Here is a 25,479-nt window from a genome sequence, read left to right on the forward strand (position 1 = left end):
CCATCTCCACAGAGGAACTCCCGAGCTCTGTCAGTGACAGTCTGGTTCTTGGTCACTGACCAAGGCACTTCTCCCTCGATTGCTCAGTTTGGCAGCCAGCTCTAGGAAGAGTGTTGGTGGTTCTAAACTTCTTCCATTTAAGAATGATGGAGGCCACTTTGCTCTTGGGGACCTTCAATGCTGAAGAAATGTTTTGGTACCCTTCCCCAGATCTGTTCCTTGACATCTACGAACAAATCCTTCGACCTCATGGCTTGTTTTTTTTTTCTCTGACATGCGCTGTCAACTGTGGGACCTTATGTAGACAGGTGTGTGCCTTTCCATATCATGTCCAATCAATTGAATTTACAACAAGTTGACTCCAATCAACTAATATTAATTTAGAGTCTCATAGCAAAGGATCTGAATACTTATGTAAACATTTTTGCAAATGTCTAAATCTGTTTTTGCTTTGTCATTATGATGTGTTATGTGTAGATTGATGAGGATTTTTTTTTATTTAATACATTTTAGATTAAGGCTGTAACATGACAAAATGTGGAAAAGGTTGAGGGGTCTGAATACTTTCCGAATGCACTTTGTATATACAGTCATAGCCAAATGTTTTGAGAATGACACAAATATTAATTTCCACAAAGTTTGCTGCTTCAGTGTCTTTAGATATTTTTTGTTTTGATGTTACTATGGAATACTGAACTATAATTACAAGCATTTCATACGTGTCAAAGGCTTTTATTGACAGTCACGTGAAGTTGATGCAAAGAGTCAATATTTGCAGTGTTGAACCTTCTTTTTCAAGACCTCTGCAATCCGCCCAGGCATGCTGTCAATTAACTTCTGGGCCACATCCTGATGGCAGCCCATTCTTGCATAATCAATGCTTGGAGTTTGTCAGAATTTGTGGGGTTTTGTTTGTCCACCCACCTCTTGAGGATTGACCACAAGTTCTCAATGGGATTAGTTCCGACTGCATGATCGGAACTAGAAGCACAACATTTCGCTACACTCGCATTAACATCTGCTAACCACGTGTATGTGACAAATAAAATTTGATTTGGATTAAGGTGTGGGGAGTTTCCTGGCCATGGACCCAAAATATCAATGTTTTGTTCCCCGAGCCACTTAGTTATCACTTTTGCCTTATGGCAAGGTGACCCATCATGCTGGAAAAGGCATTGTTCGTCACCAAACTGTTCCTGGATGGTTGGGAGAAGTTGCTCTCGGAGGATGTGTTGGTGCCATTCTTTATTCATGGCTGTGTTTTTAGGCAACTCCCTTGGCTGAGAGGCAACCCCACACATGAATGGTCTCAGGATGCTTTACTGTTGACATGACACAGGACTGATGGTAGCGCTCACCTTGTCTTCACACCTGCCTGCTGCCATTCCTGAGCAATCTCTGTACTGGTTGTGCCCCGATCCTGCAGCTGAGTCAACTTTAGGAGACGGTCCTGGCCCTTGCTGGACTTTCTTGGGCACCCTGAAGCCTTCTTCACAACAATTAAACCGCTCTTCTTGAAGTTTGATGATCTGATAAATGGTTGATTTAGGTGAATCTTACTGGCAGCAATATCCTTGCCTTTGAAGCCCTTTTTGTGCAAAGCAATGATGACGGCACTTGTTTCCTTGCAGGTAACCATGGTTGACAGAGGAAGAACAATGATTCCAAGCACCACCCTCCTTTTGAAGCTTCCAGTCTGTTATTCGAACTCAATCAGCATGACAGAGTGATCTCCAGCCTTGTCCTCATCAACACTCAAACCTGTGATAACGAGAGAATCACTGACATGATGTCAGCTGGTCCTTTTGTGGCAGGGCTGAAATGCAGTGGAAATGTTTCTTGGGATTCAGTTCATTTGCATGGCAAAGAGGGCCTTTGCAATTAATTGCAATTCATCTGATCACTCTTCATAACATTCTGGAGTATATGCAAATTGCCATCATATAAACTGAGGTAGCGGACTTTGTGAAAATGTAGATTTGTGTCATTCTCAACACTATTGGCCACTATTGACTGTATATTTAAGCAAGAGAGGGTGTGGTCTATGGCCAATATGCCACGGCTAAGGGCTGTTCTTATGCGCGACACAACGTGGAGTGCCTGGATATAGCCCTTAGCTGTGGTATATTGGCCATATACCACAAACACCCGAGGTGCCTTATTTCTATTATAAACTGGTTACCAATGTAATTAGAGCAGTAAAAATAAAATTTGTCATACCCATGGTATACGGTCTGATATACCACAGCTTTCAGCCAAGTAACATTCAGGGTTCGAACCACCCAGTTCTTTCTCTCACACACACATTGTCTGTCTATTTCTTTCTCCCTCAGAGGCTCACTCCAGAGAGGATCATAGTAATGGTAATACTAGAGTGGTGTCTGTGTGGGGTGTTAAAGGGTGTCTCAGCCTCTCACATTGATGGGGAATCTCACACATGACCACCTCTCCATCAGTACAATTGGACAAGCATCTTGGTCTCAAACGTCACACTAAAGTCTTCTTGTTTACCTTCTTAAATCAATGCTGGAATGTTCACGCTCTAGTTTAGCTGCTAGCACATGAACTGGAACACAGCCAGATTCAAATTCAACATTGCATGCAAAGCAGAGGGCTGAAAACATGGCCTGTCTGTCTTTCTGTTTGGAGTTAGAGTTGAAGAGGTGGCCACCTGGTGGATTAGGGCTGTAACAACACTTAACTCAAGTCACTTCAGCAATGGGGCAACATTATCTAATTTGTATAATTTGACCGATTTTATATTGGCTTCAGTTTACCTCCATTGTTTTACTGGTCTGTCACTGATAACCTCGTTCCTTTAAACGTTCACTATAAAACCCAATGGGAAGAGTTCCTAAAAACAGGTTCTTATTTGGGTGGGTGTGCTGCCAATGGAATGGTATTGGGAATGATTATATGGGTGATAATGGTGGTGGTCTTGGGTTCAGCTCACTGTAAAAACGAAGCATATCTGTTAGTTTTTGCTTTAGAGTGAACAATGTCATTACTAGAGGTTAAATATGTTTTTTTTGTCATCAACCATTTCCCTTGAGCTGAACCATAACCACAGACCGGCGTTTTCTCTAGAGGTGGTTGTGGGTGGCGGGGTGTGTTCCTCTCCTACCACGTGCCGTGGTGATGGAGAATGTGTGTGTGTGCTTGCGTCCGTGTTAAAGTGACTGTTCCTCCCTGTGTGTTTTCTCAGCCCACGGTGACAGAGGACTTTGGCCATCTCCCCCCCGAGCAGCGCAGGAAGAGGTTACAACAGAAACTAGATGACATTGGCAAGGAGTTGCAGAAAGAAGTGGACCAGAGGTGTGTGGGGGAGTTTGATTGACTGCTTTGACAACCATCTCTGTGACTGCTGACAACTTCTCCCAACAGTGTGTGTGTGGTGTGTGTGTTTACCAATTACTGCACTCCACAGGGGATGCATTTCCACAGAGAATCAATCCACCTCTCATCTCCTCTCTCTTTCCCTCTCCGTTGCTCTGTCTCTGTGTGTCTCTCCAGTGAGGCCCTGGAGAAGATGAAGGATGTGTATGAGAAGAACCCCCAGATGGGAGACCCTGCCAGCCTGTCTCCCCAGATCAACCAGACAGCCCAGAACATGGAGAGACTGAGATTAGAGCTCAGCAAGTATGAGGTAATGGACTCCCCTCTACTGGCCACAGTCATGTACTGCATGTTATGTTCCCATATGCAAGCTAGAATACATACAGTTGAAGTCTGAAGTTTACATACACTTAGGTTGGAGTCATTAAACTATTTTTTTCAACCACTCCACAAATTTCAAACTATAGTTTTTGCAAGTTGGGTAGGACATCTACTTTGTGCATGACACAAACATTTTTGCCAAAAATTGTTTACACACAAATTATTTCACATAATAATAATAATAATAATAATAGAAGTTTACATACACTAAGTTGACTGTGCCTTTTAAACTGCTTGGAAAATTCCGGAAAATTATATCATGGCTTTAGAAGCTTCTGATAGGCTAATTGACATCATTTGAGTCAATTGGAGGTGTTCCTGTGGATGTATTTCATGGCCTACCTTCAAACTCAGTGCCTCTTTGCTTGACATCATGGGAAAATCTAAAGAAATCAGCCAAGACCTCAGAATTTGTTTTGTAGACCACAAGTCTTTTTCATCCTTGGGAGCATGCGCCTGAAGGTACATTCATCTGTACAAACAATAGTACTCAAGTATAAACACCATGGGACCAAGCAGCCGTCATACCTCTTAGGAAGGAGACGCGTTCTGTCTCCTAGGGATGAACGTACTTTGGTGTGAAAGGTGCAAATCAATCCCAGAACAACAGCAAAGGACCTTGTGAAGATGCTGGAGGAAACCGGTACAAAAGTATCTATATCCACAATAAAACATGTCCTATATTGACGTAACCTGAAAGGTCGCTCAGCAAGGAAGAATCCACTGCTCCAAAACCGCCATAAAAAAGCCAGACTACGGTTTGAAACTGCACATGGGGACAAAGATTGTAATTTATGGAGAAATGTCCTCTGGTCTGATGAAACAAAAATAGAACTGTTTGGCCATAATGACCATCGTTATGTTTGGAGGAAAAAGATGGAGGCTTGCAAGCCGAAGAACACCATCCCAACCATTGTGTTGTGGGGGTGCTTTGCTGCAGGAGGGACTGGTGCACTTCACAAAATAGATGGCATCATGAGGAGGGAAAATGATGTGGATTTATTGAAGAAACATCTCAAGACAGCAGTCAGGAAGTTAAAGCTTGGTTGCAAATGGGTCTTCCAAATGGACAATGACCCCAGGCATACTTCCAATGTTGTGGCACAATGGCTTAAGGACAACAAAGTCAAGGTATTGGAGTGACCATCACAAATCCCTGACCTCAACCCCATAGAAAATGTGTGGGCAGAACTGAAAAAGCATGTGTGAGCAAGGAGGCCTACAAACCTGACTCGGTTACCAGGAGGAATGGGCCAAAATTCACCCAACTTATTGTGGGAAGCTTGTGGAAGGCTACCCAAAACTTTTGACCCAAGTTAAACAATTTTAAAGGCAATGCTACCAACTACTAATTGAGTGTATGTAAACTTCTGACCCACTGGGAATGTGATGAAATAAATAAAAGCTGAAATAAATCATTCTCTACTATTATTCTGACATTTCACATTCTTAAAATAAAGTTGTGCTCCTAACTGACCTAAGACAGGGAATTTTTACTCTGATTAAATGTCAGGAATTGTGAAAAACTGAGTTTAAATGTATTTGGCTAAGGTGTATGTAAACTTCCAACTTCAACTGTATTGCTTGTTACCTCTTCACATACAGTGCCTTGCGAAAGTATTCGGCCCCCTTGAACTTTGCGACCTTTTGCCACATTTCAGGCTTCAAACATAAAGATATAAAACTGTATTTTTTTGTGAAGAATCAACAACAAGTGGGACACAATCATGAAGTGGAACGACATTTATTGGATATTTCAAACTTTTTTAACAAATCAAAAACTGAAAAATTGGGCGTGCAAAATTATTCAGCCCCTTTACTTTCAGTGCAGCAAACTCTCTCCAGAAGTTCAGTGAGGATCTCTGAATGATCCAATGTTGACCTAAATGACTAATGATGATAAATACAATCCACCTGTGTGTAATCAAGTCTCCGTATAAATGCACCTGCACTGTGATAGTCTCAGAGGTCCGTTAAAAGCGCAGAGAGCATCATGAAGAACAAGGAACACACCAGGCAGGTCCGAGATACTGTTGTGAAGAAGTTTAAAGCCGGATTTGGATACAAAAAGATTTCCCAAGCTTTAAACATCCCAAGGAGCACTGTGCAAGCGATAATATTGAAATGGAAGGAGTATCAGACCACTGCAAATCTACCAAGACCTGGCCGTTCCTCTAAACTTTCAGCTCATACAAGGAGAAGACTGATCAGAGATGCAGCCAAGAGGCCCATGATCACTCTGGATGAACTGCAGAGATCTACAGCTGAGGTGGGAGACTCTGTCCATAGGACAACAATCAGTCGTATATTGCACAAATCTGGCCTTTATGGAAGAGTGGCAAGAAGAAAGCCATTTCTTAAAGATATCCATAAAAAGTGTTGTTTAAAGTTTGCCACAAGCCACCTGGGAGACACACCAAACATGTTGAAGAAGGTGCTCTGGTCAGATGAACCCAAAATTGAACTTTTTGACAACAATGCAAAACGTTATGTTTGGCGTAAAAGCAACACAGCTGAACACACCATCCCCACTGTCAAACATGGTGGTGGCAGCATCATGGTTTGGGCCTGCTTTTCTTCCGCAGGGACAGGGAAGATGGTTAAAATTGATGGGAAGATGGATGGAGCCAAATACAGGACCATTCTGGAAGAAAACCTGATGGAGTCTGCAAAAGACCTGAGACTGGAACGGAGATTTGTCTTCCAACAAGACAATGATCCAAAACATAAAGCAAAATCTACAATGGAATGGTTCAAAAATAAACATATCCAGGTGTTAGAATGGCCAAGTCAAAGTCCAGACCTGAATCCAATCGAGAATCTGTGGAAAGAACTGAAAACTGCTGTTCACAAATGCTCTCCATCCAACCTCACTGAGCTCAAGCTGTTTTGCAAGGAGGCATGGGAAAACATTTCAGTCTCTCGATGTGCAAAACTGATAGAGACATACCCCAAGCGACAGCTGTAATCGCAGCAAAAGGTGGCGCTACAAAGTATTAACTTAAGGGGGCTGAATAATTTTGCACGCCCAATTTTTCAGTTTTTGATTTGTTAAAAAAGTTTGAAATATCCAATAAATGTTGTTCCACTTCATGATTGTGTCCCACTTGTTGTTGATTCTTCACAAAAAATACAGTTTTATATCTTTATGTTTGAAGCCTGAAATGTGGCAAAAGGTTGCAAAGTTCAAGGGGGCCGAATACTTTCGCAAGGCACTGTAGTTATTTGTAAACACAGACCTCATGTTTTCCTGATTTTAATATACAACCCGTTCCTCTCTTTGACTTGGTCTCACTCCCAATCTCTCACGAGCACAATCTATAGGAAACAATGGTATATTTCCTCTGTGCTTTGTTTCGCAGTCATGGTTGACAGAGGCAGGAAGGCGAGGGGACTCGATGCTCAGGAGAGATACGTTACCAGAGGATGCGTTGAGCTACAGGTCTCACTCCAACAACAACGAACCATACAGGTTAGAAACCAGACGCTGAGACTTCACTCATGGCTGTCAGTGAATGTACTGTAGTCATATATCTATATTTATTATTAAGCATATGTGTTTCTCCCTCCAGCCCTGACGGAACCCACTCTGAAGAAGGCGCCCCAGATCCCTCTCAGGCCATCTACGCCGAGTTTGACGACGACTTTGAGGAGGAGGAGGAGCTTGTCGCTCCCATCGGCCAATGTACAGCCATGTACAACTTCCCAGGTAGGTGTGGATGGGTCACAATGACACCAATGTACTCAACACTATTATAACACACTTGTACGTGGCGATAGTGTAACATGCTGTCATGTCCCTGCTAGGTGCCAGCGAGGGGACCATCACCATGCAGGAGGGGGAGGTGTTGTCTGTAGTGGAGGAGGATAAAGGTGACGGCTGGACCAGGGTCCGCAGGGCCAACGGGAATGAGGGCTACATCCCAACATCCTACGTCAGCATCAGCCTCAGCAAGTGACCCGACACCCATCCCACCCACACGAGGCCTGAGGGAACGGCCAGTCATCGCTGATGATGATTCCAAAATACTGTGGCAGCTCTCTCATGGGACCAATCAGAAAGAGAAACAAAGCACTGTGGGCAGGACCATATGGGTAAGGAGACTACTAGGGCCAATCGAGTCGCTTTGATTTCCTCACGGAGATGCGCACCCATGATTTCTTTCCCCTGCTGGCCAGAGAAGATGCAGTCAATTGTGCTTTTGGCTCCTCCTGGCTTGCATGTCTGTACCAGGTCACTGTACTTACCACATTTTCATTGTAGTTCTCCTTGATATTATCACAGTGCGGTTGTGGTTTAGTAGTGGATATCATAGCAGGACTGATGATATAGATTAGAATGCGGCACCAACCAACATGTCCATATGCCCTCACCTCACTGTGGGAAGGCTTCTCCTTTTCACAGTGAGAGGAGGATTAGAAGTGCTGTACTGGAACATTTGACATCAGGGTCGTTTTCAGTAAGGATAAACATTTTGAAACCGGGTCAAACAGAGGTACTGAACTTGTCCAATGAGAACACAGTGCTACAGTGTGCCCTACTGAACAGGAGCCAGGATTAAGAGGACGTTTATCTGACACATTATTAAGCATAACCTGCTCTCTCTCTCTCTCACTCCCATGCAGCCAGAATGTAAACTGATCACATTCTTGCTCTTCTTCATATTTGCACACAGCGTTTTTGGACAAAGAACATTTGCTCAGAGAAAGGAAGTGTCTCAACACAGGTCTATGAGCACTGCATTTCAGTAGGAAAGCCCTGTTGACACAGCCACTATTCAGATCAGATATACTCACCAGTTAGCGTGACTTTATTTCCTTGTGCTCTGATGTATAAATAGATTAGCCCCCCACAAGGCCAAAGACTGACACATACTGATGGCAATAAAGAAATGTTTCAGACAATCACAGCCGTATCTTCACTGCAGCTCAGTTTCAAGCCATCGACATAAATGGCCTATACGAGAGCTCTTTAATAGCTCTCGATTCTGAATGGTAAATAATGAATTGTTTGTATTGAGAATATAATTTATTAAGTATGTGTATGTTGCTACATTTAAAAGAGTTAAAGTTTAAGGCATGTTTTGGTTTATATCATAGGAGTTGACTCCCGTTTGTACTTTTCCCTGCAAACACGGTGGACTGTCTGTATCCAGAGGCGAGATGGATACCAATAAATTGTTGCAGACAGAATATGTGCAACGTTAAGACTATCATATTTATGTTATAAAATAATATATTTTAGCTATCACTACACCACTATTGTCTTATTAGCTTTTTAACCTGATGAATAAAGATTGAGAAGTTGAGAGCAGATGTGTATCTTCGTGAGGTGAATGTGTCCATTTTCTCTGGGGTTTAATAGACGCTCCAGTTTTGAGCCACGCCGGAATATTCCTAACGTAAAAACTTGCATGTCCAGGTGCCTTTCTGGTTGAAAGCATTGTGTGTGTATACCTAACATGCAAATGTCTTCTGTTTTTAAGACTAATAAATGTAACACACATTTCAAAGTTCAAGTGGTTGTATCATTTATTCATGTTTGTCTGGCGTAGAGCCGACCGTTGTATTATTTATTAGCGAGCAAGTTGGTCCCCAAGAAATAAGATGCATTTGAATGAGATGAGGAAATGTCTAGAAATGTCAAGTGCATGTACATACTCTTAAAGGGAAAGGCTGTTGGAGTGTCCTTAGGGGTTCTTCAAATTGAAACTGGGGGAAGCCCTATAAGATCCTCAAAGAACCTTTTGGGGTACATTTTTTAACTACCCCCCCCTTCCCCCTCCCCTGTTATTATTAATAATACACATAACTAAAATATTGTTATTAGTGTTTATTATGATGTTCGTGGCAAAGCAGAATAAAAAAATGTACATGAGGTAAACTCCCAGCAGAACCCCAAGTCCTCTCGCGTGTTAATGTTATTACCTTAGTTTAACTAGGCAAGTCAGTTAAGAACAAATTCTTATTTCCAATGACAGCCTACCTAGGAACAGTGTTCAGGGGCAGAACGACAGATTCTTACCTTGTCAGCTTGGGGATTTAATCCAGCAACCTTTCAGTCACTGGTTAATGTGTTGATGTATCCATAGCCAGAATGATTTTTCAGTGTATGGTGATCGAACAGGGTTCCTGTTATGTAGGGAGGGAGAAGTTTGTGAATCCCAAAAATAGTAATTATACAGATGAACAAAACATGCAAATGACAGGTTTACATTGGTTTGTGGTAAATGTGAATTTAAAAAACGTGTTTTAATGGTTTTCATACACATACCGTGTCCGTAATGTAGAGGCCTATGGGGTATTCATTAAAGAGGTAAGGGAGGAGGATGCCAAATTTGATCTGCATACCAATTTACATACCTTTGCATGTCTCCTTGTCTGTATTCCTGCAGACACAAAAGTGAGCAGTTCAGTCATCTGCACCCAATACAGCTAGCCTTCAGCATATTCTTATTGGCTACATATTATTGCCTCTGTCAGTTGATATCCATTGAATTGTCCATTTTCTGTTTTAGAAAGATTTGCACAAATATAAAAAGATAAATGGTATAATCATAAAACAATATCAATTTAGATCATACAGCGGACAAACCTTACCTTCTTTAGAGATCTTTACATTTTTCAGTTAAGTGACTGCCCTTGTCCTTTCAAATTAAAATCCAAATGTTTCTGTTGGGCAGTTAGGTTCCTGCAAGAACCCCTAACAACTGAGGTTCCTCAAATAACCCCACCTCCTATAGGGTTCTTGGAAGAAACATTTGGGGGCAATTTTCAGTGTCAAGGACCCTGAGGTTCTTCAAAGGACTTTGAGGATCTTACAATAACCCTTGTTGAATCCCTCATTTTTAGAGTGTATAGCAGAGTCACAGCAGATGGCACTATTGCTGTAGTGTATAATTTATTGTGATCTGATATCCAAGTAGCCTTGTCCTCTATCCTGCTCTCTCTGAGCAGGGTATTCAAACAATGTATTAAGCCTTCCTAAACTTGTTTATTATTATGAACAATAATTTACATGCATTATTAACAACTATTCACTTGAAAACATACCAGCTACAGAGGTGATTTTCACACATGTCCTACTAATCACAGTGCGCTCATTCCGAACATTGGCCTCTGCTTGATCAAAACCAGGACTTTTTCACTGATCTAAAACTCCTTCAACAACTGATAGATTTTTTGGGGGGTTTCGATCTGTCAGTTTTTAACAAAAATAATAACGATGCTCTGTATGGGGGCCCTCACAGAGGAAAGTATACCTTTCTAACACCTAATTGGCTTGCTGCTGTGCTCAAGGCCAAGTGACCACCGGGCAGCGTTGACCGGTCAGTTGATTGAGCTTGGTCATTTGTATGCACTAGTCTTACTCTCCGGAACGATAAAGGTCAGATGGTCCATAAAATTGCCTGTCATCGCATTGGGGGGTTGCCTGGGTAACGGCATCAGCCGCTCCTGTAAAGAAGCCATCCTCACCACGACTGATAAACGGTCCGATGGTTCCTCTGTTGTCATAACTGATGCGTTAACGATGACGTTGTCCTCTCTGTTGAGCTGGGAGGCTGAATCGCTCCACTAGTTTGGAAAGTTTGGGCTATGCTCAGAATTTTTTGGGATGGTTTAAGTTTATTTTCTTTGTTCAAACTAGGCGCTGGAAGATGTAGACTGTGGCTTTAAGAAACCAAGCAGATAAGCTATACGGTGTAGGCTTCCTCCAATCAGAAAGGGCACATCCGGCTGTTTGCCTTGGGATAGGCAATGTCAAGGGATAGCCTAATATTTTAAAACTTCTTTCATTTAAAATCTCTCCCTGCATGCAGCAGCGCTTGTCAGAGATAAGGGTGCTCAACATGGGCAGTGCCAACCTGTAGTCTGTGTTCTCATGGAGCCTAAGCCTATTGCACCAATGCATCTGGACAAACAGTCAACAAAATCCTATCGATCTTATTTCCCTGTACTGCTTCTTCTGTGAAAAGGTACTAACAATACATCTACTCAAGACATTATTAATCAATCAATAAGGTGGGAGAGCAGGAAAAGCTCCTGCACTTAAAACAAACTGAATGATCCCTTCTTCCTCTAAAAATAAGATGTTCAACGACTAAATGACAGGAAGGGATGGTGGATTCCTCAACAGGCATGTGAGACTGATGGAACAAGAGATGTAGTGCCAAGGCAGAGGAAAAGTAAATAGACCAGAGATAGCTGGAGATCTACTAGGTAATGTATGAAAGGCCATCTGCTTGCATAAGGGATTTATATCGATGTGTGTGCATTTGTTGTACTTGGGCTCAACGTCAACACTGATGTTCATGCTCTCAGATGTCCATGTGTGCATTATCGTAGATGTTTGCTCTCCTTGAGATGGATAAGTTCTTCATGGGAATTCAATAGATTTAGTTTCATGTTAGGATGTAGATTGAATTGTCAGAGAAAATGAACAAAACAGGCTTCACTTACAGTGCCTTGCGAAAGTATTCGGCCCCCTTGAACTTTGCGACCTTTTGCCACATTTCAGGCTTCAAAAATAAAGATATAAAACTGTATTTTTTTGTGAAGAATCAACAACAAGTGGGACACATCATGAAGTGGAACGACATTTATTGGATATTTCAAACTTTTTTAACAAATCAAAAACTGAAAAATTGGGCGTGCAAAATTATTCAGCCCCTTTACTTTCAGTGCAGCAAACTCTCTCCAGAAGTTCAGTGAGGATCTCTGAATGATCCAATGTTGACCTAAATTACTAATGATAATAAATACAATCCACCTGTGTGTAATCAAGTCTCCGTATAAATGCACCTGCACTGTGATAGTCTCAGAGGTCCGTTAAAAGCGCAGAGAGCATCATGAAGAACAAGGAACACACCAGGCAGGTCTGAGATACTGTTGTGAAGAAGTTTAAAGCCGGATTTGGATACGAAAAGATTTCCCAAGCTTTAAACATCCCAAGGAGCACTGTGCAAGCGATAATATTGAAATGGAAGGAGTATCAGACCACTGCAAATCTACCAAGACCTGGCCGTCCCTCTAAACTTTCAGCTCATACAAGGAGAAGACTGATCAGAGATGCAGCCAAGAGGCCCATGATCACTCTGGATGAACTGCAGAGATCTACAGCTGAGGTGGGAGACTCTGTCCATAGGACAACAATCAGTCGTATATTGAACAAATCTGGCCTTTATGGAAGAGTGGCAAGAAGAAAGCCATTTCTTAAAGATATCCATAAAAAGTGTTGTTTAAAGTTTGCCACAAGCCACCTGGGAGACACACCAAACATGTGGAAGAAGGTGCTCTGGTCAGATTAAACCAAAATTGAACTTTTTGGCAACAATGCAAAACGTTATGTTTGGCGTAAAAGCAACACAGCTGAACACACCATCCCCACTGTCAAACATGGTGGTGGCAGCATCATGGTTTCGGCCTGCTTTTCTTCAGCGCGGACAGGGAAGATGGTTAAAATTGATGGGAAGATGGATGGAGCCAAATACAGGACCATTCTGGAAGAAAACCTGATGGAGTCTGCAAAAGACCTGAGACTGGGACGGAGATTTGTCTTCCAACAAGACAATGATCCAAAACATAAAGCAAAATCTACAATGGAATGGTTCAAAAATAAACATATCCAGGTGTTAGAATGGCCAAGTCAAAGTTCAGACCTGAATCCAATCGAGAATCTGTGGAAAGAACTGAAAACTGCTGTTCACAAATGCTCTCCATCCAACCTCACTGGGCTCGAGCTGTTTTGCAAGGAGGAATGGGAAAACATTTCAGTCTCTCGATGTGCAAAACTGATAGAGACATACCCCAAGCGACTTACAGCTGTAATCGCAGCAAAAGGTGGCGCTACAAAGTATTAACTTAAGGGGGCTGAATAATTTTGCACGCCCAATTTTTCAGTTTTTGATTTGTTAAAAAAGTTTGAAATATCCAATAAATGTCGTTCCACTTCATGATTGTGTCCCACTTGTTGTTGATTCTTCACATATCTTTATGTTTGAAGCCTGAAATGTGGCAAAAGGTCGCAAAGTTCAAAGGGGGCGAATACTTTCGCAAGGCACTGTATGTGGAAACCCTAGGTACATGTGAAGATACTTACTCAAGTGTATTGTGCCCTGGTTACTATGTTTGTCACTCTCTAGAGATGTTTGTCACTCTCAGCCACCGGCCCAAACTCCCGATCGCCAGGCCACCAGCCCTCCAAGTTCCCCCACAGTTCCCCAAGAGCTGCCCCTCAACCCCCCCAATACAATAATTCCATTCCAACACCCTCCGCCACATCCCCCAATGCACCAACAAAATGAACAAAAGAGAAAGACAAAGGATAACAGAAAACAATAATACAAAAAACAAAAAGACATCAAGGACAAGACAAATCATAACAGCAAGGCCAACTGAATATGTCTGAGTGCATTAATGGCACTTTTTACGTGTGTGTGTGTCCGTTTATGTGCATGTGTGTGCATTTGAATGAGAGTGTGTGTATATGCATGTCTGTGAACACTTGAGCCTCAGGCAAACCGGCATTGTCTGTAACAATATTGCCCCTCAATGTCATTCAAACATACTTTATTTTGTAAATATTTTTTTTTATCTTTGACCGTCATGCTATCCGTCATGCTATCCGTCATGCTATCCTCTGCCCAGCAACTCCACTCCACATCCCAACCCTCAGCTTCGCTCAGCCCATCCAACCTATTTCTGCTGGCCACCCTCTTCAGATTTCTACGCAATGTATATCTTTCAACTATCCTGTTGTAGTGAGGTGCGTACCATCGGCACAGAAGTCAGGCGCAGGAGAGCGGAAACTGATTTACAACGGTGTCGTTTAATATCCATAAAAACACCGTTAACAGAACAATACAATAAATGGGTTAAACAAAACCCGGTAATACCAGCATACCGTGTACAAGCACTACAATAAACAATTATGGACAAGGACATAGGGGGGAATAAATACACAACATGTAATTGATGGAATTGGAACCAGGTGTGATGGAAGACAAGACAAAACCAATGGAAAATGAAAAGTGGATCAGCGATGGCTAGCAGGCCGGTGACTTCGACTGCCGAATGACCTGGAGGGCGAGGCAGGGCGATCCGGACGGAGACAGTGGAACTCCTGCAGCATTGAAGGGTCCAACATGTCCTCGACCGGAACCCAGCACCTCTCCTGCGGACCATACCCCTCCCACTCCACAAGGTACTGAAGGCCCCTTGCCCGACGCCTTGAATCCAGTATGGAGCTAACGGAGTATGCCAGGGCCCCCCCGATGTCCAGAGGGGGCAGAGGAACCTCCCGCACCTCAGACTCCTGGAGCGGGCCAGCCACCACTGGCCTGAGGAGAGACACAAGGAACGAGGGGTTAATATGGTAATCGGGTAAAAGCTGTAACCTATAACAAACCTCGTTCACTCTCCTCAGGACTTTAAATGGCCCCACAAACCGCGGACCCAACATAAGGCAAGGTTTCGGGTAGGTTTCGGGTCGAGAGACAGACCCGGTCCCCTGGTGCGAACACCGGGGCCTCACTGCGGTGGCAATCTGCGTTCTCCTTTTGGTGCATAACGGCATGCTGAAGGTGAACACGGACAGCTTCCCATGTTTCCTCCGTGCGTCTGAACCAGTCTTCCACCTCGGTCTGACTCTGATGCTAAGGCGCCAGAACCGGCTGGTACCCCAGTACGCACTGGAAGGGGGAGAGGTTAGTGGAGGAGTGGCGAAACGAGTTCTGTGCCATCTCGGCCAGGGCATGAACGCCATCCACTCCCCCGGCCGGTCCTGGCAATAGGACCGCAGAAACCTGCCCACATCCTGGTTCACACTCTCCACCTGCACATTACTCTCTGGGTGAAACCCTGAAGTAAGGCTGATCGAGACCCCCAGATGTTCCATGAACGCCTTCCATACCCTAGACTTGAACTGGGGACCCCCTGATCAGACATTATATCCTCAGGCACCCTGTAGTGCCGGAAGACGTGTGTAAACAAGGCCTCCGCAGTCTGTAGGGCCGTAGGGAGACCGGGCAGAGGGAGGCGACGACAGGACACAGAAAAACGATCCACAACGACCAGGATCGCGGTGTTACCCTGTGAGGGTGGAAGATCAGTCAGAAAATCCACCAACAGGTGCGACCAAGGCCGCTGTGGAACGAGTAAGGGGTGTAGCTTACCTCTGGCCAGGTGCCTAGGAGCCTTACACTGGGCTCACACCGAGCAGGAGGAAACATAAACCCTCAAGTCCTTAGCCAAGGTAGGCCACCAGCACCTCCTGCTCAAACAGCGCACTGTCCGACCAATCCCAGGATGACCAGAGGAGAGTGACGTGTGGGCCCAACCAGTCACGAACAGCAGACGGGACGTACAGACGCCCAGCGGGACACTGGACGGGAGCGGGCTCTGCACGTAACGCCTGCTCAATGTCCGTGTCCAGCTCCCACACTACCGGCGCCACCAGGCAGGAGGCGGGGAGTATGGGAGTGGGATCCATGGGCCGCTCCTCTGTGTCATACAGCCGGGACAATGCGTCTGCCTTCACGTTCTGGGAGCCTGGTCTGTAGGAAAGGGTAAACACAAAAAGGGTGAAAAACATGACCCACCTTGTCTGGCGAGGGTTCAGTCTCCTCGCTGCCCGGATGTACTCCAGATTGCGGTGGTCAGTCCAGATGAGAAAAGGGTGCCTAGCCCCCTCAAGCCAATGTCTCCATGCCTTCAAGGTCTTGACAACAGCCAACAGCTCCCGGTCCCCCATGTCATAGTTTCGCTCCGCCGGGCTGAGCTTCTTTGAGAAGAAGGCACAGGGGCGGAGCTTCGGTGGTGTACCCGAGCGCTGAGAGAGCACAGCTATGAACGCCAAAGAGGGATCCGGATGGGCTAGCACGGCAGCCGAGGTCAACAGAGCCCTCAGGTGACCAAAAGCCCTGTCTGCCTCAGCTGACCACTGCAAGCACACCGGGCCCCCCTTCAGCAGTGATGTAATGGCAGCAGCTACCTGACCTAAACCCCTGATAAACCTCCGGTAGTAGTTGGCAAACCCTAAGAACCACTGCACCTCCTTTACCGAGGTGGGAGTCGGCCAATTACGCCTGACTGAAATGCGATCACTCTCCATCTCCACCCCTGAGGTGGAAATGCAATACTCTAGGAAGGAGACGGACTGTTGGAAGAACAGGCATTTCTCAGCCTTGACATACAGGTCATGCTCCAACAGGCGACCAAGCACCCTGCGCACCAGGGACACATGCTCAGCGTTTGTAGCGGAGTACATCAAAATGTCATCAATATACACCACTACACCCTGCCTGTGCAGGTCCCTGAAAATCTTGTCTACAAAGGCTTGGAAGACTGATGGCGCATTCATCAATCCGTAAGGCATGACGAGGTACTCATAGAGCCCTGAGGTGGTACTGAAAGCCGTCTTCCACTCATCTCCTACCCGGATACGCACCAGGTTGTAAGCGCTCCTGAGATCTAGTTTGGTGAAGAATCGCGCCCCGTGCATTGACTCAATCGCTATGGCTATGAACGGTAGCGGGTAACTATACCTCACAGTGATCTGATTCAGACCCCAATAGTCAATACATAGGCGCAGACCTCGCTCCTTCTTCGTCAGAAAAAAGAAACTCGAGGAGGCGGGTGAAGTGGATGACCGAATGTACCCCTGATGCAGGGATTCAGAGACATATGTTTCCATAGCCTCCGTCTCCGCCTGTGAAAGGGGATACACGTGACTCTTGGGAAGTGCAGCATCTACCAGGAGATTTATCGCACAATCGCCCCGTCGATGAGGTGGTAATTGAGTCGCCTCCTTTTTGGAGAAATCGAGAGCCAAATCAGCATATTCAGGGGGAATGAACATGGTGGAGACCTGGTTTGGACTCTCCACCATAGTAGCACCAACAGAAACCCATAAACACCTCCCCGAGCACTCTCGCGCGCACCCCGTGAGAACCCTCTGTGGCCAAGAAACAGTGGGGTTATGACAAGCTAACCAGGGTAGGCCCAGCACCACGGGAAACACAGGAGAGTCAATAAGGAAGAGACTAATTCTCTCCTTGTGACCCCCCTGCGTCATCATGCCCAAAGGAGAGGTGACCTCCCTAATCAACCCTGACCCTAATGGTCGACTATCTAAGGCGTGGATGGGGAAGGGCACAGCCACGGGAACAATGGAGATCCCTAAACTATGGGCTAACGTTCTATTAATAAAATTCCCAGCTGCGCCTGAATCGACGAGCACCTTATGCTGGGAATGCGGAGAAAACTCAGGGAAAGTGACATACACAAACATATGTGCAACAGAAGGCTCTGGGTGAGATTGGTGCCGGCTCACCTGGGGTGACGCCAGAGCGCTCTGCCTGCTGCCTCGATCCCCAGAGGAACCAACCCTTGCACCGACCAGCAGTGTCACCTCTGCGGCCACAGATGATGCACGAGCTGGAACCCCCTCCGGTCTCCCTGCGCACCGCCCCTCCCAGCGCCATGGGTATCGGAGAGGGGGTGCAGGGGGATGGAACCAACAGACCCTGATCTGAACGTCCGCAGGTAGCCAGCAGGTTGTCCAGCCGGATGGACAGGTCCACGAACGTGAGGGTGGTGTCTCTGCAGGCCAACTCCCGACGGACTCACGCAGAATGCAGCGGTAATGATCGATCAGGGCCCTGCCGTTCCATCCCGCGCCGGCAGCCAGGTTCCTAAACTCCAGGGCAAACTCCTGGGCGCGCCTCGTCTCCTGCCTCAGATGGAAGAGGCGTTCACCGGAAACGGCGGGTGAACTCCTCAAACTGGTCCAACGCCGCATCTCCCTCTCTCCACATGACGTTGGCCCACTCAAGGGCTTTCCTGGTGAGGCACAAGATGAGAGCGGACACCCTCTCACGGCCCGACGGAGCCGGGTGGACGGTGGCCAGGTATAGGTCCAGTTGTAAAAGGAACCCCTGGCCGTTCGCAGCCTGCCCGATGTATTCCTGGGGCAGTGAGAGACGAATCCCACTGGGACCAGGAGAAAGAGGGGCGTGTATTGGAGACCCCGGTTGTGCTGGTGGAGGCCCTGGAAGAACTCCCTGTCTCTCCCAGTGGTACATTGTCTGGAAAACGCGGTCCATGGCGGTGCCAAGATGGTGGAGCATTGCTGCGTGCTCCCGGACGCACTCCTCCACCCCTATACCCGGGGTACCTGCTCCTGCTGACTCCATAGTTTTGGTCCTTAATTCTGTAGTGAGGTGCATACTGGCGGTAGAGAAGTCAGGCGCAGGAGAGCGAAAGCTGATTTACAACGGTGTCGTTTAATATTCATAAACCACCGTTAACAGAACAATACAATAAATGGGTTAAACAAAACCCGGTAATACCAGCATACCGTGTACAAGCACTACAAGAAACAATTACGGACAAGGACACAGAGGGTTAAATACACAACATGTATTTGATGGAATTGGAACCAGATGTGATGGAAGACAAGACAAAACCAATGGAAAATGAAAAGTGGATCAGCGATGGCTAGAAGGTTGGTGACTTCGACCGCCGAACGCCACCCGAACAAGGAGAGGGACCAACTTCGGCGGAAGTCGTGACACCTGTGATGTTTAACATACAATTTGACTCTATCTAATCAAATAGAATCCACAGATTGTGAGATGAAGATAAATACTTTCACTAAGAGTATTAGTATATTAGTAATTGATTGACCAGGTCTGTCCAGATCTGCCAACCATTTTAGATTACTATTATGCTTTTTCAGCCATTCCTGAACCTGAGACCAGAAACAGACTACCTGAGGGCAATACCACAACAAATGGTCTATTCATTCTGTATCCTCACCACACAAAATCTGCAGAGCTGTGATGATTGTACGCCCCAGATATTCAACATTTTGTTGGTGACAAGAATTCTGTACAATCATTTTAGCTGAAAAGCACAAAGTCTTGAATCTTGCGTCGTTTTATATATCGACTCATACACCCTGTGCCATGGAATCAGTACCCAAAATCTCTTCCCAACTATTTTGCACGGCACAGCTCTCAACATCCTGGTCCTCAGATGAAACTGGTATACTTTCCTATTTCTTCTATTCTTATTCCTCCGCCAGCTTTGATCCTTTATACTGGGCAGACAGACCAGTTCCCTACCTCCTCCCTCTGCCACCTGCCTCCTCCATTTTTGGGGTAATGCTGTAATCAATTGGTTGTAATCTTGGATTGAGCAGACCTTCCCATACAATTCTGATCACTCCATGAAAGATATAACGCTACCGTTCCAATTTACAATATAATTTAACAACAAAATACCCTTTTCCAGAAATACAGGTATTTTATCAACAAGCACATTTGAGTTCAGCCATAATATTTGTTCTATGTTTTCAGGGGGATGAAATTGAAATTGTAGCCAGTCCTGCAATGATTGTTTCATTTTCAATGAATCGAAAATGAGACATGTCCATCTGCACAAAGGTAAAAAGGCCATTTTTAAACAACGGATGAGCTTTTCTTAGTAACCTACTTGAGAACCATTTAGGGTTCAAGTAAAACATTTGTACAAGTGAAGCTTTTAGAGAGAGGTTTAGTGCTTTATATTTAATAATCTCAGCCCACCCAGTTCATATTCATTATGTAGATAGGGAGTGTTTGTATCAGGGGCAGATCATGGAGCAACACCCAAAGGAAGCTTTTGAATTCAGGTAAAGAGTACAACCTCAACTCCCAACTGAGATGTCCTGTGGTTTTGTTGGTAGCTGTTAAATATCGGAGTATCCATTAAACAACCGATAACTGATGAATTATTGATCAGTCACTGTAAATGTAGAGCTACATGGGAGTATATACACTGTAGATATTATGAGTAACAAGTTGATCCTCTGTAACTATCTCCAGTAGAAGTCTGTCTCCGTCAGCCACCATCAGCCTGTTACTATCACACTCGCTCTTTATTCCTGCATGTTCCAACAAAACAAGATATCATGCCTGTGTCGAGCACAGCGCTGGTGATTAAAGATTCAACAACCAGGTCCACCATCAGTTCCATTTTCCTGGAGAAAGAGGCACTGGAGAAAATATAGAAAAGCTTCAGGTTTTTGGTATAGCTGTGTGTGGTGTTGGAACTTCAGTCAGTGGATTCTCAATCATAGAGACCATGTACTGTATTGCACAATGTATTTCCAGAACACTGCAATTCTGAGAATGCTATGCTGGAACTGTAAACAAACAAACATCAAACTTTGCTCTGCTTATAATGGTCCACATCTTTATGCTCTGGGCCAGCCCTTTCCTCAAACAAATGCATATACAATCTCTCGTTATGCAATAATTCTGAAAGCAGCTGCAAGGCCTCTGAAAGAAAACCGAGAACAGCAGAACTAAAAAGTGGGGGATGGAGGGAGAGAAGGTAAATTAGAGAGAACATTCAGTTCATCTTTCCCTCTTGCCCGCTCTGTGTTGTCTGCTCTGTGTTGTCTGCTCTGTGTTGCCTGCCTTGTTGTCTGCCTGGTTGTCTGTCTGCCAGCCTGGTTGTCTGCCTGCCTGCTCTCTGGCTGTCTGTCTGCCTGCCTGGTTGTCTGCCTGCCTGCTCTGCCTGCGGAGGGGGATGAATGGGATTCTTTAAATATCTCTGATTAATTAGAGGTTTTAATTGCAAGAGTGCCTGTAGCAGCAGCAGTACCAGAAGCAGCTGGACTCATACTCCATACAGTAAGTACTGTTTATATGTTCCCTCTCACTCCACTACCGTTGACGTGCTGAAGTGGTGTAACCCACAATACACACCCACACAGCAGCTTTGTTTTTTTGCCCCCGTTCCCCATATCTTGCTCTTTCTATCCTGTTGCGTCAGCTCCCTCCTTTTCTTTCTTATCACCACTGTAGTGTGCACTGTCTCAGGTCTCTCTCTTCCTTGCATCAGTCAGTTGGCTCCACCCGTTTTCACTCACTGCATTGATCACAGAATCCCATTTTAGACAGTTAGAGAGAAGATCTCCAACCGTGGTGGAGTTTGACAGTGTAAATACTTGGTATTCATTTAATCCAAAGCAAAAATGGAATAGTGTACAGAAATGCAAGTCCTCTTCAGATGCTGGTTTATCCCGTTTTCCATGGAGGTCTCCTCAGAAGCAGCGTTCTGTTCTGTATGTACTGTATATGTTTATCACCTTAGCGGAAGCTGCCTGGCAGGTTCGTACTAGTAGTTGTGACATTACCTGGTCTTTCCCACCCTATCCTCTCTGGGCTGCTTGGGTATGCAGAGGAGCACGTGGTGATTGATGAGTGGGCCGGGGAAGCGGAAATCTATCCCCTGGCTGCGGGGCGGGCCCTGTGATGGATGGCCCCTCAGAGCTATGCTCTGGGTTGGACTGATGGGCCACGGGCCTGAGAGAGAGAGCCCACTGTTGCCTGCCTGGGAGGGAGGGATGTGGAGGAAAAGGCAACAAGCAGTCCGTAATATTGGCACTTCTCACCAAGCTGAGACTTCATCGGTGCTGTTATGAATGCAGCAGAGCAAACACCAGCTGTAGGGAGTCCTTACTAAGGATCTTTTATCACCATGAATGTACAAAAGTATGACCTTGCTTAGAAGGTATCTCTATAGTGCTTATGAATACTTCATGAAGCCTTTATACATTATTTTTGGGACTATGCAGGGATATCAGGCAGACCATGTTGACTTTTACTTAGCTTCTGGTTAATAATGACTTGACTGAACAGCATTGTCGCAGCAGAAACAGGTCAGTTAGTTAGACAGTAGTTCTGCCCAGTCAGCCACACTTTGAAAGGGCAGGTGAATGACTTTCTCACCACCAGTAGCATCCATCATGTGCTTCAAATCATTACGGATAAAACTTCAGCACGGTGTCCTTTTGTATATGCTGTATGGCTGATGGTTTGTAAATGTGGTTCTACAACCAGGGAGGAAGCATGTTCAATGATGTCAGATAGATTGGCTGTCAGAGAAATGTGTCCTCCTCTTTCTTGACTCTTTGCATTCTCCCTGCAGTATCCACATATCTATGAGCTTTTCTCAGTGAATGCGTGACACCTTGAATGTCAACATCAGCCGGAACATTGCTTTGTGTGGGAGAGACAGAATCCACACTGTCACACACACACAGACATTAATCTGTTGGTAGAACCATTCCTCCTCTCTGAAGCCCCGGGCTGATCGTCTCACTGTGGCGAATAAGCCGAAAATCAATCACAGTGATGCACAGAGTGTGGGTAGAACCTGACAGAAAATTAATATAATCTGTGTTTTTATTATCTCAAGAGATGGAGGGGAAAACACTCCCTAGGCTCTGAGACGAGTTTGGTGGGAGGTACTGTATTAGTCCTGACAGTTCCAGCTCTGTGTACATAAACACCTCGCTCTTGTTGGAGTCGTACTGCCTGTTAGTGCTGACGTCGCCTTTGATGAATACATTATAGATGCTTCCACAGTGACCTGCTGCACTATTTAGGAAGTCCCAAGGGATCTCCTGACAATCTCCTCAATGCAGCAAAGAATATGCTAACGAATGTCTGATGGAGGGAACTTTGCGACATTACATCCTGCTATTCAAATAGATTCAGAAATACGTCTTGGTACCGCGGTTAACCACGGCCACGTTGTTTGTTCCTTTTACAGTTACAAGAATCAGCTCTTTATGAAGAGGCTCCTGTATTTTTTATTCAAATACAAAACACCTACTTCTCACATGAACACACACACACACACACACACACACACACAGCTTCTCATCCGCAATATGTCTGTGGTTGCAGTCAATTTTGACTCGCCTGCCATCCAATATTGTGTGCTGCGGTGGGCCAAAGTTGTGATACATTTGCATGGATTAAATGTCAGCACCTGGAAGGGAGACGCGGCAGCAACTTTCATCCTGGCTGGGTCTGTTCCTTTTCACCAGCTCTATCTTCAGCAGTCATGGACAGGGCAGAAAGGGAATGAGGTGGCCATTCACCCAGGTGGGAGGAAGAGAGAGGGAGAGGGAGCGGATTTTAAGTGACAGGGGCCAGGAGGACCATTGCTTTCAAACAAAAAGCAAAGAAAAAGAGGGACAGAAAGATGAATCATCAGAAAATGACTTCATTCTTGGCTGCAAAGCCTGCTGCAGAAGTCCCAGAGAGAGGAAGAGAGCAGAGATACAAGGTGAGATAAGTTGGAGAACTCTGATCCAGCAAACCTTATCTGCAGTCACTGCTCTTCAAGCTTCAGCACAAAACTCTCCCTGACTGTTTTTGTCAAGATTTTACCCATCACAGAGAGTTGGTGCATCTGGCTGATCACTCTAAGCTTGACCCAACATATGTTTCAGCTTCTCCAGAACTGTGCTAAGTGTACAATTTGTTAGCAAAATTGCTTGTTTATCTAAACAAGCTTAATGTTTTTGGACTTGCCGTCCCCAGGCACACAGACAAGACAGAGAACACGCATACAGAATCCACATCAGCATATTTCCACTAAATGTGGATTTAGGCCAACATCCTCTTACTCAGTAGTCCAACTCTCTGGCTCCATGCTGCTGCTGGAGAGGCCTGTGTCTCCACCACTGTTGGCTGAACCGCCTTTTTTATTCTAACTAAATACTTTTCTCAAATCTTTGCCCATCTTATCCATCTTGTTTAACGCCTCCCTCTATCCTCACACTGGGAAGAGCTGCAGTGCAACATAGAGGTGTTTAAGAAAGATACACCACAGGACCAAAAGTATGTGGACACCTGCTTGTCAAACATCTCATTCCAACATCATGGGCATTAATATGGAGTTGGTCCCCCCTTTGCTGCTATAACAGCCTCCACTCTTCTGGGAAGGCTTTCCAACAGATGTTGGAACATTACTGCTGGGACTTGCTTCCATTCAGCCACATGAGCATTAGTGAGGTTGGGCACTAATGTTTGGTGATTAGGCCTGGCTTGTAGTCGGCGTTCCAATTCATCCCAAAGGCGTTCGATGGGGTTGAGGTCAGGGCTCTGTGCAGGCCAGTCAAGTTCTTCCACACAGGAAACGGCCTTCCTCAAACATTTACCACAAAGTTGGAAGCACAGAATCATCTAGAATGTCATTGCAAGTTGTAGTGTTAAGATTTCCCTTCACTGGAACAAAAGGACCTAGCCTGAACCATGAAAAACAGCTCCAGACCATTATTCCTCCTCCTCCACCAAACGTTACAGTTGGCACTATTCATTGAGGCTGGTAGCGTTCTCCTGGCATCCATCAAACCCAGATTCGTATTTTGGACTGCCAGATGATGAAACGTGATGGATCACTCCAGAGAACACGTTTCCACTCCTCCACAGTCCAATGGCAGCGAGCATTACACCACCCCAGCCGACGCTTGGCATTGCACATGGTGATTTTAGGCTTGTGTGCGGCTGCTCGGCCATGGAAACCCATTTCATGAAGCTCCCGACAAATAGTTATTTTGCTGATGTTGCTTCTAGAGGTAGTTTGGAACTCGGTAGTGACTGTTGCAACCGAAGAGCTACGCGCTTCAGCACTCGGCAGTCCCATTCTGTGAGCTTGTGTTGTCTACCACTTTGCGGCTGAGCCGTTGTTTCTCCTCTACCCTTTTCACTTCACAATAACAGCACTTACAGTTGACCGGGGAAGCTCTAGCAGGGCATACATTTGAGGAACTGACTTGTTGGGAAGGTGGCATCCTATGACAGTGCCACGTTGGGCCAATGTTTGTCTATGGAGATTGCATGGCTGTGTGCTCGATTTTATACACCTGTCAGCAACGGTTGTGGCTGAAATAGCCGAATTCACTCATTTGAAGGG

At 45.3% G+C, this 25,479-nt stretch overlaps 1 protein-coding gene across 4 annotated transcripts in view; it reads left to right on the top strand.

Moving 5' to 3' along the window:
- LOC139421285 (cdc42-interacting protein 4 homolog) overlaps positions 1-9,236 on the top strand; it is a 29,605-nt gene extending 20,369 nt beyond the window's left edge. For 2 of the 4 annotated variants that reach the window (XM_071172014.1, XM_071172016.1), the window contains 6 exons: positions 2,334-2,363; positions 3,206-3,315; positions 3,514-3,646; positions 7,080-7,189; positions 7,290-7,426; positions 7,525-9,236. In XM_071172014.1, the coding sequence (XP_071028115.1) occupies positions 2,334-2,363; positions 3,206-3,315; positions 3,514-3,646; positions 7,080-7,189; positions 7,290-7,426; positions 7,525-7,676 (672 nt within the window). In that variant the 3' untranslated portion in view covers positions 7,677-9,236. The remainder of the gene's footprint in view (positions 1-2,333; positions 2,364-3,205; positions 3,316-3,513; positions 3,647-7,079; positions 7,190-7,289; positions 7,427-7,524) is intronic. The other 2 variants (XM_071172015.1, XM_071172017.1) reach the window with 1 other exon arrangement.
- The last annotated feature ends 16,243 nt before the right edge of the window (positions 9,237-25,479 follow it).

The sequence above is a fragment of the Oncorhynchus clarkii genome, chromosome 12, assembly GCF_045791955.1.
Source record: "Oncorhynchus clarkii lewisi isolate Uvic-CL-2024 chromosome 12, UVic_Ocla_1.0, whole genome shotgun sequence".
NCBI classification, from domain to species: Eukaryota; Metazoa; Chordata; class Actinopteri; order Salmoniformes; family Salmonidae; genus Oncorhynchus; species Oncorhynchus clarkii.